Source organism: Pristis pectinata, chromosome 4 (assembly GCF_009764475.1).
Source record: "Pristis pectinata isolate sPriPec2 chromosome 4, sPriPec2.1.pri, whole genome shotgun sequence".
NCBI lineage: Eukaryota > Metazoa > Chordata > Chondrichthyes > Rhinopristiformes > Pristidae > Pristis > Pristis pectinata.
Window position 1 is genome coordinate 68,889,987 of NC_067408.1, and position 13,408 is coordinate 68,903,394.

General features: G+C 42.6%; 1 protein-coding gene across 1 annotated transcript in view; it reads right to left on the minus strand.

Annotated features, from left to right (window-relative positions):
- Positions 1-13,408, minus strand: part of sh3kbp1 (SH3-domain kinase binding protein 1) — a 172,501-nt gene that overhangs the window by 83,506 nt on the left and 75,587 nt on the right. The window contains exon 4 of the mRNA XM_052013549.1: positions 4,295-4,401. Within this exon, the coding sequence (XP_051869509.1) occupies positions 4,295-4,401 (107 nt within the window). The remainder of the gene's footprint in view (positions 1-4,294; positions 4,402-13,408) is intronic.

Genomic DNA, 13,408 nt, shown 5'->3' on the forward strand with positions numbered 1-13,408 from the left:
TACAATTGAGAGTTGGAAAGAAAAATGTACACATCAGTAAACACAAACTGCAAAGAATTCTACCATTAAGGCGTACATTGATTTTAATATAAATCAATCAGATTGGCAGTCAGAGTTTTGGAGTTTGGGTCAAAAAAATCAGAGATTTGTTGCATCATCATATATTACAGTGGTAATAATCAGAATTTACCAACTTCACTAGAAAAACATTTGCTGGAAGGGATGTTAAAGGCTAAAATATGGAAAAAGGCATTAGCAGTAACCAAAACACATTTTGCAGCAGAGATGGGCTTCCAAATGGAATAAAATCTAGTCTTCTAATTGTGATTCCCACCTGCTTTCCAAACATTACCCAACCCCTTCCTTGCATTGCCCTTGGGCTAAGTAAAATAGAATAATAAAGCTGGTTACAGAAGGAATACTGTGAGGGTAATGCTTCAGTAAAAAGCTTCCAGATTCTTTGATTCCATCTATGACACAGATGAATAGATATTTTTGGAATTGATGCTATTTAGCTATCAGTCTGAGCATCCTTCCTTCTTTCCAATGTATGGAGTTTATTTGATTCCTTGCTGTGGGCATTTTATCTAATACTACTCCCATTTGATTCTGCGTCACTAAGTGGCATAACATCACTACTCTTTTGCAGAACATCTCTCCAGTTCACTGGAAGCCAAAACCTAGCTCCAGCTTTTACTTTAAAACTTAATCTTGGCAACATAGTTTGTCCTGACACAAATCCAAAACAACCCTAAAGTTGGTTCTTGACTGAAAACAGATGGACAAGCTTAACTCAGTATTTAAATGATCATGAGATCACAGCACAAAACAGCCCATGATCAAAGACAAACTAAAACTAAATTGGCAAGCTACCTCAAAGATCCCATGGGGAGGGAGGGGCTGATAAAAATAATGGGCCATACTTTAATATGGCAGGACTTCTTTCAGCTCATTTTTTGCTCTTCAAATTTCTCAAAAAGTGTAGTATGGAAACAGTGTCATGGAGGAAAGCACTCATCTGGAATTCGAGTAAACATGTTATTCACCTGTTATCTCCTTAACAAGAACAAACTGAAGGCTTGAAAAATTAGCAGCACAGGAAGTTAAAATTATTTTAGTATAAACGACCACCGCACATTCCTTGTGGAAGCAAAGTCCCATTTTCACACCAACACCGCCTATCATGTTGTGTGTCAATAATAATGCTGAAAGGGACAGATTCAGAACAGTTCAAAACTCAGAAATGAGAAGCTTTGAATTATCAACAGCAGCAAAACTGTATTCGATCACAAACTGTAACCTTGTAGTCTGGCATAACATTGCCTCCCGAACTCAGCATTTGCATGCTAATAGCAGAGTAAGGGACATTTGCCATTCACATTACAATCAAAGGCATCTTCAATGGAAAATTGGGATTCTTTCTTCACTAACTGTGTTAGTCAATCCCACCAATGGATATTTAAGATTTATTTGAGACAAGCGCTAGCGAGAAGAGAGTCAGGAAGATTTCTCATTCCTGTTAGTTATTTTTCCGGAACCAAGCTTGTACGTTATGCCTTCCACAATTAAATTAGTGCAATCAACAGTAATGCTAACAAGCCAATATTAAGTGATTGATATGGTCCCTCACCTACAATAACTTTCCTTGATGCTTCTACCAGATAGTGCTTGGCATGGAATAATAATTATTCAGCGTAGAAAGGGTGGCAAATGATAATCAGGAGAGTTCCTTGCTCATGTTTGAATTCATGCCAAGGCAATTCAGGTGTCCAGAGTCATTACTTTGAAATAACAGGATCACTCCCTCCTGATTGTATAGAGCTGTAACACCACCTCTAGTGGTTTTGTTTTGGTGGTAGATCATCATGGAGGACTCTGGGACATCACTCGAAAAGGTACAATTCTGTGTGTATCACTATACAAAATTGTTACTTGACTAACCTCAGAGACATTTCATACAATTTTGCAGAAGTCACCAAAAGTTCATAAAGAAGACTTTGCAGGATTGTCTGGGTTGGGTTACTCCTTTGCAGTAACAAAGTCTGGGTGGCCTATCCACTTTCATCTTGCTTTAATAGAGTGGTTTGGTAGTCTATTACTAGGCATGTCAGAGTCAATCACATTTCTGTTGGTCCAGTCATCATAAAGATTGAAAGGTGACAAACATTTCATTAAGTTATGTGATATTAGTGGTATAAGCTAAGAAATGAAGGGTTCGAAAATACAATAGATCCTTGTAGTGAGAAAGAGGGAGTTGTTATGTTAGGTGGGTAAGAGTGGATTCCAAAATCCATCCTACAGATAACCAGCCCTTCATTCCATGAGTTACAAGACAGCTTTTCCAATAATATAATGGGGAGAAAATATGTTATAACCTAGGGCAACACTTGCTTGGAGGCCACTTTCAGATCAGCACTTAGATCTGTGTGATACACCAGCACACAAAGACAGCTGAAAATGAACACTGATGTTACATGGCTTATTTCATGAAACTTGTATAGAATTACACTGCACATCAGAAGTTTGCAAACACACTGCTGCCCAGAAATCTGAGGCAATCTTCCTTACTGAGCACTTCCTTATCTAACGAGGTGCTAGTATGACTGAACATTGTATAACCCTGAGTAAAAATCCCTGGTTCTGACCTTATGATGGAAGAAAGTTCATTGTAAAAGCTGCTGAAGAAAACTAAACCAAGGGCTTCTTAAAGGCAGTGAAATACAGTACCTCTACCTCTGAAATTCAACTTTGTTGTCCATATTTGGAACAATGTCGTAACGAGGTCTGCAGTTGAACAATCGTGGTAGAAGGCAACCATGAGAAGGTTGTTACTAAGTGCAATTTGACAATATTGATAGCAATACAATCCAACACTTTGCTAATGATTGAAGGTCATATTAACTTAGATTGGATTTGTCCAGCTTTTTGCGGACTGGGTTTCCTTAGCAATTTTCCACTTTCGACTGGTGGATGCCAATGCTGAGGCTGTACTGGGAAAACCTCATCGGACTCATGACTAATTTTGTAACACAAGAGTTCAGCTCTAAGATGGGATATTTCATTGCACAACAAACATTGCTATACCTATGTACTCAAACATATTTCAATTTCAGTGAAGCAAATCAAATTGGCTAAAGACAAACTTCTGTGACTTTGGATGAAGACAAAGATACTAAGCACTTCCAGTTGAAGAATTCTGCTAACTATACAGTCTCCCCCTTTGCATCTATGTTAGTCTGCACCATCATTGAGGTGTTCATAGAATCTCATCTTTCCAATTGCCTACCACAGCTCATACCCACTGCAGAGCTTTGAACCGATCTTTAGACAGTAATTAACAATGTATAAAACTTCTGCAATTGTAATACACATGATCCTGTGATTTTAGGTATGCTTTTCTACACTCCACACCGTCCCCCATCTCGATGTTAAGTGCAGAAAGAGGGTATGCCATCCAATGAAATTAGCGATTGTGTGGAATGCACACACACCCTACTTAGCACTACCCCACAGAGCTCCAATTTATTACAGCACTCTTGACCCTCCAGTCTGAACACTCACAGGTACATACTCTGCTGGACTTTAAAAAAGACAATGCATTCAGTCTGCATATTGTGGTGCTGGGAACCTGGGTACCAAGAAGATGGCATGAATCCCCTGCCCTCCCCACCATATGTTGCCGTGCCAAAAATCTGCCCTTGGCTGGTGCTCTCACAGCAATGAATCGCCTACAACTCAGTTTGGAGAGGCTGCCAAATTGCTCTAATTTTAAGGTTGTTACACTATTTTATTAATACTCCTCCAATCACCCCTCCACCACCCCCAACAGATAAAATAATTTCACTTTCTATTCTATCAAATTCTTGCATCAATCTCAATTAAAACCACTTTATCCTTACACCCAAGGAATACAGTCTGTATTCATAATTTAACCCTTTCTGCTGAATCTCCAACCTCAACGTCGCCTTCGTGAGATGCAGTGGCCAGAATTACATGCAATGTTCTAGCACTCTAACAAATATCTTTTTATACTGCAGGGTAAAATCCATCCACTTGTATTCCAGACCACCTGAGCATTCCATCAGTGTCTTGTTCCACGCTCCCCCACCCACCCAAACTTCTTCGTATGCTCTTAGTGATTTTTGAAACTGAACCCAAGTCTCTCTGTTCCACAATCCCTAGCTTCTCAAATTTGACAAATGGATGACTGTACAATTATTCTAGGTAAATAATTATTCTTCTATAGTATCTGTGACTCATCATTTTACACCATTATTTATATGCGGATACTTACTTCACCCAATACTTCAATGATTTCACCGATTTTCAGCTCTAGCTCATCGTCATTCTGAGGAGCGTAACTAAATGCCACTTGACATCGTCTTGATCTAATTTTTTCAGCTGTGAAAATAAAAATAGCATTTTAAGCAATTCTGTACCAGATTAAAGTGGGCCTTTATAGGAATAAAACAAGCAGATGGTTCTGACAATGTAGATGTACACTATGTGCATTGTTTGCAAGTGAAGCATCAATTTAATTCCAACAGAAATAATGACAAATTCACAAGGATTTTCTGAGACAAACAAATATTTGTAATGGATTTCATTTAATTTTCTTTTTGAAATACTCTACATCACCATTTTAGAGTAGGTTTACATATGAACCTTCCCAATGCAACAAGTTAGAGTATATAGTCATATTCTCAAATTTGCCAGACTAGAATCATGGGACAGAAAGTGACCACATACAAAACTTGCTAAATTCAATAAAAGTTTGTAAGTATCTGCTAATTTAAACATTTGTATCATGCAAAAAAAATGGTTAAAGCTTTCAAATTCCTGCAAAACATTATATAAACTGCAGTATTAAAATTACGAGAACCGTTTAAGGTCCTAAGTTCAAGACTCATTCACAAACAAGCAAAGATTTTGACAAGGCCCCCGCGATAGGCTGGTCCAGAGGTTAAAACACACTGGATCCAAGATGCTTGCCTTCATAGGCCAAAGTGTTGAGTATACAAGTTGGATTGTCATGTTGCATCTGTACAAAATGATGGTTAGGTCACACTGAGTATTCTGCACAATTCTGATCACCACACTACAAGGATGAGGTAGCATTAGAGTGCAGAAAGGATTTACTAGGATGTTACCAGGAATAGAGGGTTTTAGTTACAAGGAAAGGTTGGACATGCTAGGCTTGTATTCATTGGAGTGTAGGAGGCTGAGGGATGACATGATAGAGATTTATAAGATTGTGAGGGGTCATGATAGGGTTGATAGAGTCTTTATCCCCAGTGCAGCAGGGTCTAAAACTAGAGGACATAGGTTTAAGGCGAGAGGGGATAAATTTAAAGGAGATCTGAGGGAGAAGATTTTTCCCCCCCCCCCACACAAGGCATGGTGGGTATAATGGAACCAGGTACCAGAGGAGGTACTAGAGGCAGAAACAATTACAACGTCTGAAAGGCACTTGGATAGCTACTTAGATAAGAAAGGAGTAGAGGAATACTGGCTTTATGCAGGCAAATGGGATTAGCATAGATAGACATCACAGTCAGCGGGGACAAGTTGGCCCAAAAGGCCCATTTCTGTGCTGTACAGCTCTATGACACTGAAGTCTCCCCTTTGCACAAAGGCACACAGTACAAGGATGAAAGCTTTGTCAATTTTGATGTTATCACCAGCATCAGTATAGAATTCAATTAAACCACTGTCTTAAGTTAATGGAAAATAAATTATACTTGCAACTATTATATGGGCAATCCTTAAAATAAGCAGAAAAACCCACAAAAATAATCTTCTTGCACCATTTATAGTGATCAGTACAATAGTTGGTGAAATTCACATTTTATCCAATTCATCAGTTCTTTTGATACACGTGTCTTTAAGCAGGACACGAAATGTGAATACCAATATAATATTCCTCAGTGGATGCATGCAAAACAAGACTGCCAATGCAAAATTGCATGATGCAAAATTGCCAAACAGCCTCACCACCCATTTTCAGCATTATAATGTAAGGAAATTTAAAATGACTTCTTTAGTTCCCCCAGTGTGATTTTCCTTGGTTGCTTACAGCAGTGCCTGAACCATTAATCTTTAGATACCACAAAACAAACTTTGGGAAGATGACAATCCTAATCTACATTAAGGATCAAAAACAAGATTGTCAAGTGACAAAGATATTTTAGGATCATTGTCAACCACATGATGAGATCATTTGTATAGATTCTCCATCCACTACAAAAGGAAAGTGTTAAACTTTATTACAGCATTGGCCATGATTCAGTGAGTAGACTTGCCAAAAATCATAGCTCCACTCGAGACACTTGAGCACAAAATCTAGACTGACATTTTAGTGCTTTACTGAGAGAGAGTGTGCTGAACAATCAGAGGCTCCATTGATGAAGAAAAGATGGGAAACCTTTCCCCAAGAAGCTGTACCATGTTCATCTCTAAACCAACATTACTAGAACAAAATAGATCAATCTGGTTATTAGCACATTGCTGGCTGTGGGAGATTGGTTACAATTCAAATATGCTGTAAGACATACAGAGGATATTAAACATGCTATATGACTGCAGGTCTTTTTTTAAAAATATAGAAAATAAACACATTATAAGTAGGCAAATTTAGTTCACTGTTCTGGAACCTCCAAACTTTCAACATATGTTCAGAAGCATTACTTTGCAAAATGTACAGTTTCCACCATACCTCATTTGTTTTGTTTTACTCTTCTATCCAACCTACAGAAGGTGGTCAAAGGCATCTGGCATTTGCCACAGGAATGCTCTCTGTCACTTTGCAACTCTGAAGGCAATACAACAGAACCTAACTAAACACTACTTCAGTGGGAGTCAAGCACCAATGGTCAGGCCTAAAGTCAATTAACAGGCACCTGGCCATTTATCACACTTATTTGTGGAGGTTTGCAGTGTTCATGGTTCATTTCACTCATAATAAAATTACATCAATTACTGGAAAGCAGGATTATAAAAAGAATTATACATATATAAATTCAGTCTTTTGTCTTGTTCTGAAGGCAGTAAGTTAGGCGAGCTGAAGTTATACAAGGACCGGTGTGAATCAAGGAAAATCTTTAACCATGAAGATAACAAACAAAATACCAGCACACAAGTATTCAGGGATGAACCTTCTATCACAGGTCACCAAAAAGTAATGGACAATAACAATCCTGACTAATTGCTCTCTGTGGAGGCAAAGGGATGGTAGATATTTCAGGCCATGACCCTTTGCTCTCTTTGCATGGGTACTTTTCCGGAACCCAGGCACAGATAAGCTGCTATCTAGACAAGTGAAAAGAAAATTTAAAATAACTGCAGATGCTGGAAATCTAAAACCATAGCAGAAACTGCTGGAAACAGTCAGGTCAGCTGCATCTGTGAGAAGAGAAACAGAATCAATGTTTCAGGTCGGAGACCCTTCGTCAGAATTTAAAAGGAGACAAAATAAGCTTGTAAAGCTGCAGGGAGGGTGGGGTGGGGGAGCGGAGATCTCTGATAGCTAGGATAAACTGTAAACAAGGTTATGTGGTCAATGAGTGAATGGGAGCAGTTAGGAGGCAGAGGTAGAGAACTTAGACAAAAGAATGTGGGAGTTGCAAAATGCAGAGTAGGAGGACAAGCCTAGCAGGTCAAGCTGGGCATGTCCTTCACTCTCAGAGAGGGAGAGAGAAAAAAAGGAAAAAAAAACACAAGCTGAGTTAATATTACAGATAGATGACTGATATACCCTGGCCTATCAGTCTGTGGCCTCCTGTACTGTTACAGCGAGGGTCAACACAAACTTCAGGATCAGTAACTCATTTTCCACACTGCAGCATTCTGGACTCGATATTGAATTCTATAACTTCAGGTTTCTTGATTTCTCAGTTTGTATCAGTTATCCATTTGTAACATTAGCTCAGCTTGTTTTTTTAATCACCTGTTTTTCTTTCCTTTTGCTTTTTTCTTTCTGAGAGTGGAGGACATGCCCACCTGACTTGCTGGGCTCGTCCTCCTGCTTTGCATTTTACAACCACCACATTGTGTTAAGATTGTGTAGAAGATTGCCAAAGGATATAGCAGGATATAGATCAGTTGCAGATATGGGCAGTGAAATGGCGGTTTAATCTGGCCAAATGTGAAGTGTTGCAGTTTGGGAACTCAAATGTAAAGGGACAGTACACTGTTAATGGCAAGACCTTTTAAAGTGTTGATGTACAGAGGGATCTTGGGTCCAAGTCCATAGCTCCCTGAAAGTGGCTGCACAGGTTGATAGGGTGGTAAAGGCGGCGTAGGGCATGCTTGCCTTTATTTGTCAAGGCACTGAATTCAAGAGTCAGGAAGTTATGTTGCAGCTTTATAAAGCTCCAGTTAGGCTGCATCTTGAGTATTGCATTCAATTCTGGTCGCCCCATTATAGGAAAGATGTGGAGGCTTTGGAAAGGGTGCAGAAGAGGTACCAGGATGCCACCTGAATTAGAGGGCATGTGCTATGAAGTTGGACAAACTTGGATTGTTTTTTCTAGAGCAGCAGAGGCTGAGGGGAGACCTGATAGAAGTTTATAAGATTATGAGAGGCATAGATAGAGCAGACAGCCGGTATCTTTTTCCTCAGGATCGAAATATCTAATACTAGATGGCATGAATTTAAGGTGAGAGGGGGAAGTTTAAAAGGAGATGTGTAGGGCAAGTTTTTTTTTTAAAAACACAGGGTAGTGGGTGCCTCGAATGCACTGCTAGGGGTGGTAGTGGAGGCAAACACGATAGAGGCATTTAAAAGGCTCTTAGGCACGAGTATGCAGAGAATGGAGGGATATGGACAATTCGTAGACAGAAAGGATTAATTTAGTTAGGAATTTAATTACTAGTTTAATTAGTTCAGCACAACATCGTGGGCCAAAGGGCCTGTTCCTGTGCTGTACTATTCCATGTTCTCCCTCTAACTGCTCCTATTTACTCATTCACAATAAACAAGATGCTGGAGGAACTCAGCGGGACAAGGAGTATCTGTGGAGGGAAATGGACAGTCGACATTTCAGGTTGAGACCCTTCATATGGACTGAAAGATAAAGGGGACATAGCTACAATAAAGAGGTGAAGGAAAGGGGTGGAGCAAGAGCTAGGATGCAGTGGATCGGTGAGGAGTGGTGATGGGCAGATGGAGGAGGGAAGAGTGGAAATAATGACAGAGGGTGGGAGGTGGTAGGTGGAGATGACAAAGGCCTCTAGATGATGGAATCAGATAGGAAAGGAAGGTGGAGCATGGAATCAAATAAGGGAGGTGGGGGCAGGAGTGTGTGGGTGATGGGCAGAGGGAGTAGGTGGAGGAGGGGAAACTCTACAGCTTGTTTACAGCTTATTCCCATGGTCACCTTGATTTTACCCCATCAGAGACACCTCCTCCCCCACCATTCTTGCAGATTTATAAGGTTTTTGTGTCTCCTTTTCAGTTCTGAGGAAAGGTCTCTGACCTGAAAGGTTTACTCTTTTTCTCCTCTCTTCCCACACATGCAGCCTAAACTGTTGAGTATTTCCAACATTTTCTGTTTTTGCTACCCAGACAAGATCAGCCAATTTTTGAAACTTGGATTGATCCTTGTAACTTTCTGGCCCCAGTGCTAATTTGATAAATTCACTTGCCCAAGCATCCAGTTTTAACCTAACCAACTGAATGATTCATTAATCATAATGTTTAAATTCATTTTAAGTAAAACAGAAAAGTTAATTTCTTTGACATTAAAAAAATTGATATTTAAGATAACTCTTCCAAAGTTACTGAGTAATTATTCAATGGAAGTACTCCAGAAACCGGTTTGTGTAAATGGAAGAAGAAATTGATTAGGAAATGTAGTTTTTGTTGATTAAAGTCTGTCAGTTTATAGCACAGTTGACAAGAGTTTATTATGGCCTTTTCCACCACTGTAATAAATTATAATTCAAAATGTACCAACTTTTGTGTGCAACTGCTCTGTGCTTTTTTGCATAATTCCCTGTAATATGCATCCATTTCCATGGCAGAATATGACTGCACACCAAGTTTTTCCTGCAAAGGCACAAAACTCCCTTTATTGCCAATCTCACTTGGCGGCCACTGGAGAATTAGAACTGTCCAGTGATGCCTTGAGGCACAAAACATTCTTTCCCTACATCTTAGCATGCCTGGTAATTCTTGATGTTTACTCTGAGCATCCAAAATGGAAAATGCTCCACTCAAGGGATAACATTACTCATTTGCTGAAATATTCATAAAGTTTGATATAAACGTGCATAAGGAAAAGCAGCAACATTCACAGCTCTCAGACAGAAGACATTCTAACCACTTAACTATTGCACATTCAAAACTAGTTTTAATTTGTAATGGGAAGCTCACAACAGTAAAGGGCCACATTTTCTTTTAACTACCTAAGTAGGTGAAACTCGGGACTCGTGGAATCCAATAAGCAGCACAAATTTCCCAATGTTTTTCATAACTCAAGGGGAAATTGGCCTGTTGAGCCTGCACTGGTTTAACCATCAACTTTAATGCTAGCAAAGAGCTAGCGAAAGAATGTTAGCTAACCGTGTTAGCACTTAGAGTAATTCCATCAATCCCATTCACCTATTCACTCATATATATATCCATTCACACTCCTCAGATCTTCCTACCACTCACCTACACCAGGGGCAATTTGCAAGAGTTAATTAACATAACAATTTACACTTTATTGGAATGCAGGAGGAATCCAAAGCACCCAGGGGAAATCCAGCAGTCACAGGGGAAACATACAAACTCCACATATGCAGTACTATAGGTAAGGATCAAATTCAGGTCTCTGGAGCTACAAGGCAGCAGCATAATCTGCTGCACCACTGTGCCACCCCAGTGACAAAGGTTTCAAGCATACCCTTGAATCATTTTCTCTGTCCACCACGTAATCTCTTCCTGTGGCTAAGCTTAGGATAGCGTGTCTCATACAATATTATATCAAAATTACAGAACAGAGCATTGCCTTCAGGGCATTTTCCTGTAAGTTAGCTGTTAACTTAAGGACTCTGCCCAGCTCAGTCTCCGTCATTGTTTCTCACGACAAACAAATATTCTCCCAGATAAGAATATCTAGTTAATCATGCTTGTGTATTAGGAACTTTGCAGTTTTATTTCTTGCTACTGTGGCGGTTGCTACCGCGGAATAAAACAAGACTCTACTCGGAGGATTGCCAAACAGAACTGGTTTATTTTCCAGCCTTGCGCGGGCCCTTTAAGGGAGAATGTTCCCGCCCAAAACAACCGGCAATGACGTAAGTCCTACGTCATCAGGACTTTCCTGCGCGCGGGTTCTCCCCGTCGCTCGGAAAGACGAGGCCCGCCGCCATCTTGGGCCTCGTCGCTCCGACGCCGCACGACCCGACTGTCGAGCCGGTTCGCCCAACTAGACGGTGAGTCGCCACACAACCCCCCCCAGAACTGGCGAGACAGTCCCCAAGGTCCGTGGGCTGTGCCAGCTGCCGCTTAGAGGGGCGGCCTCTGCGTCGCGGCGTGGCAACCTCGACAGGCTGTTGCAGATCCAAATGGGCCGGTTTGAGGCGGTCCGCCGTGAAAACCTGTTCCCTGCCTCCAATGTCCAAAATAAAAGTGGATCCGTTATTCCGTATGACTCGGAACGGTCCCTCGTATGGTCGTTGCAATGGCGCCCGAGGTGTGCCCCTGCGAACGAAAACAAACTTACAGTCCCGTAGTTCCTTGGGCTGGCAGGATGGGGCTTGACCGTGCCGTGAGGTGGGAATCGGGGCTAAGGCGCCAAGCTTCTCGCGCAGTCTTTGTAGGACTGCTGGGGGTTGTTCCCCTTGGTCCCGAAGGGCAGGTATGAAATCCCCGGGGACAACTAGTGGCGCCCCGTATACAAGCTCAGCTGACGAAGTGCGGAGGTCTTCTTTGGGGGCAGTGCGTATGCCGAGCAGGACCCAAGGCAGCTCGTCAACCCAGTTAGGACCCTTCAGGCGGGCCATCAAGGCCGATTTCAGATGGCGGTGAAAACGTTCCACCAACCCGTTTGATTGAGGATGGTAGGCCGTCGTGGTGTGCAGCTGCGTCCCTAGCAGGTTCGCTAATGCAGCCCAGAGACTGGAAGTGAATTGGGTGCCTCTGTCTGAAGTGATGTGGGCCGGAACGCCAAAACGTGAGACCCAAGTTGTGAGCAGCGCCCGGGCGCAGGAATCAGTTGTGATGTCAGTCAGGGGGGTTGCCTCAGGCCACCTCGTGAACCGGTCCACGATGGTAAGGAGGTACCGGGCTCCTCTTGAAACCGGCAGAGGGCCCACGAGGTCGACGTGTATGTGGTCGAACCTCCTACGGGTAGGCTCGAACTGCTGTGGTGGGACCTTGGTGTGTCGCTGGATTTTTGACGTCTGGCAGTGCAGACAAGTCCTGGCCCACTCACTGACCTGTTTGCGCAGGCCATGCCAGACAAACTTGCTGGCGACCAGTCGGACAGTAGATCTGATGGACGGGTGCGCCAACCCACGTACCGAGTCAAAAACGCATCTCCGCCAGGCTGCAGGGACTATAGGGCGGGGCTGACCAGTCGCAACGTCGCAAAGTAGGGTCCCCTGACCTGGACCAACCAAGAAATCTCGGAGCTGCAGACCCGAGACTGCGGTTCTGTAGCTGGGCAGTTCGTCGTCGGCTTGCTGTGCGTCAGCTAGGGCCGTGTAGTCGACACCCAAGGATAGGTTGTGGATGGTTGGTCTGGAAAGTGCATCAGCAACAACATTATCCTTTCCGGAGACATGTTAGATGTCAGTTGTGAACTCGGAAATGTAGGATAAATGTCTCTGCTGACGAGCTGACCAGGGATTGGAGACTTTGGAGAAGGCAAAGGACAGAGGCTTATGATCGGTGAAAGCGGTGAAAGGCCTGCCTTCTAGAAAGTATCGGAAATGCCGGACCGCCAGATACAGCGCTAGAAGTTCCTGATCAAAAGCGCTGTACTTCAGTTCGGGCGGTCTAAGGTGCTTGCTGAAAAATGCCAAGGGTTGCCAGCGGCCTTCGAGTAGCTGTTTCAGTACCCCACCCACCGCGGTGTTGGACGCGTCTACCGTGAGGGCAGTCGGGACGTCAGTCCTGGGGTGTACCAGCATCGTGGCGTCTGCCAGGGCGTCTTTGGCCTTAACGAAAGCAGCCGCAGCCTCGTCAGTCCAGGTGATGTCCTTGCCCTTACCAGCCAGCAGCGAGAACAGAGGGCGCATGATACGGGCTGCTGCAGGGATGAAACGATGGTAAAAGTTGACCATCCCAAGGAATTCCTGTAGGCCTTTGACTGTGTCGGGGCGGGCAAAATGGCGGATAGCATCCACCTTGGCGGGTAGGGGTGTTGCCCTGTCGCTGGTGATTTTGTGGCCGAGGAAATCGATAGAGTCAAGTCCG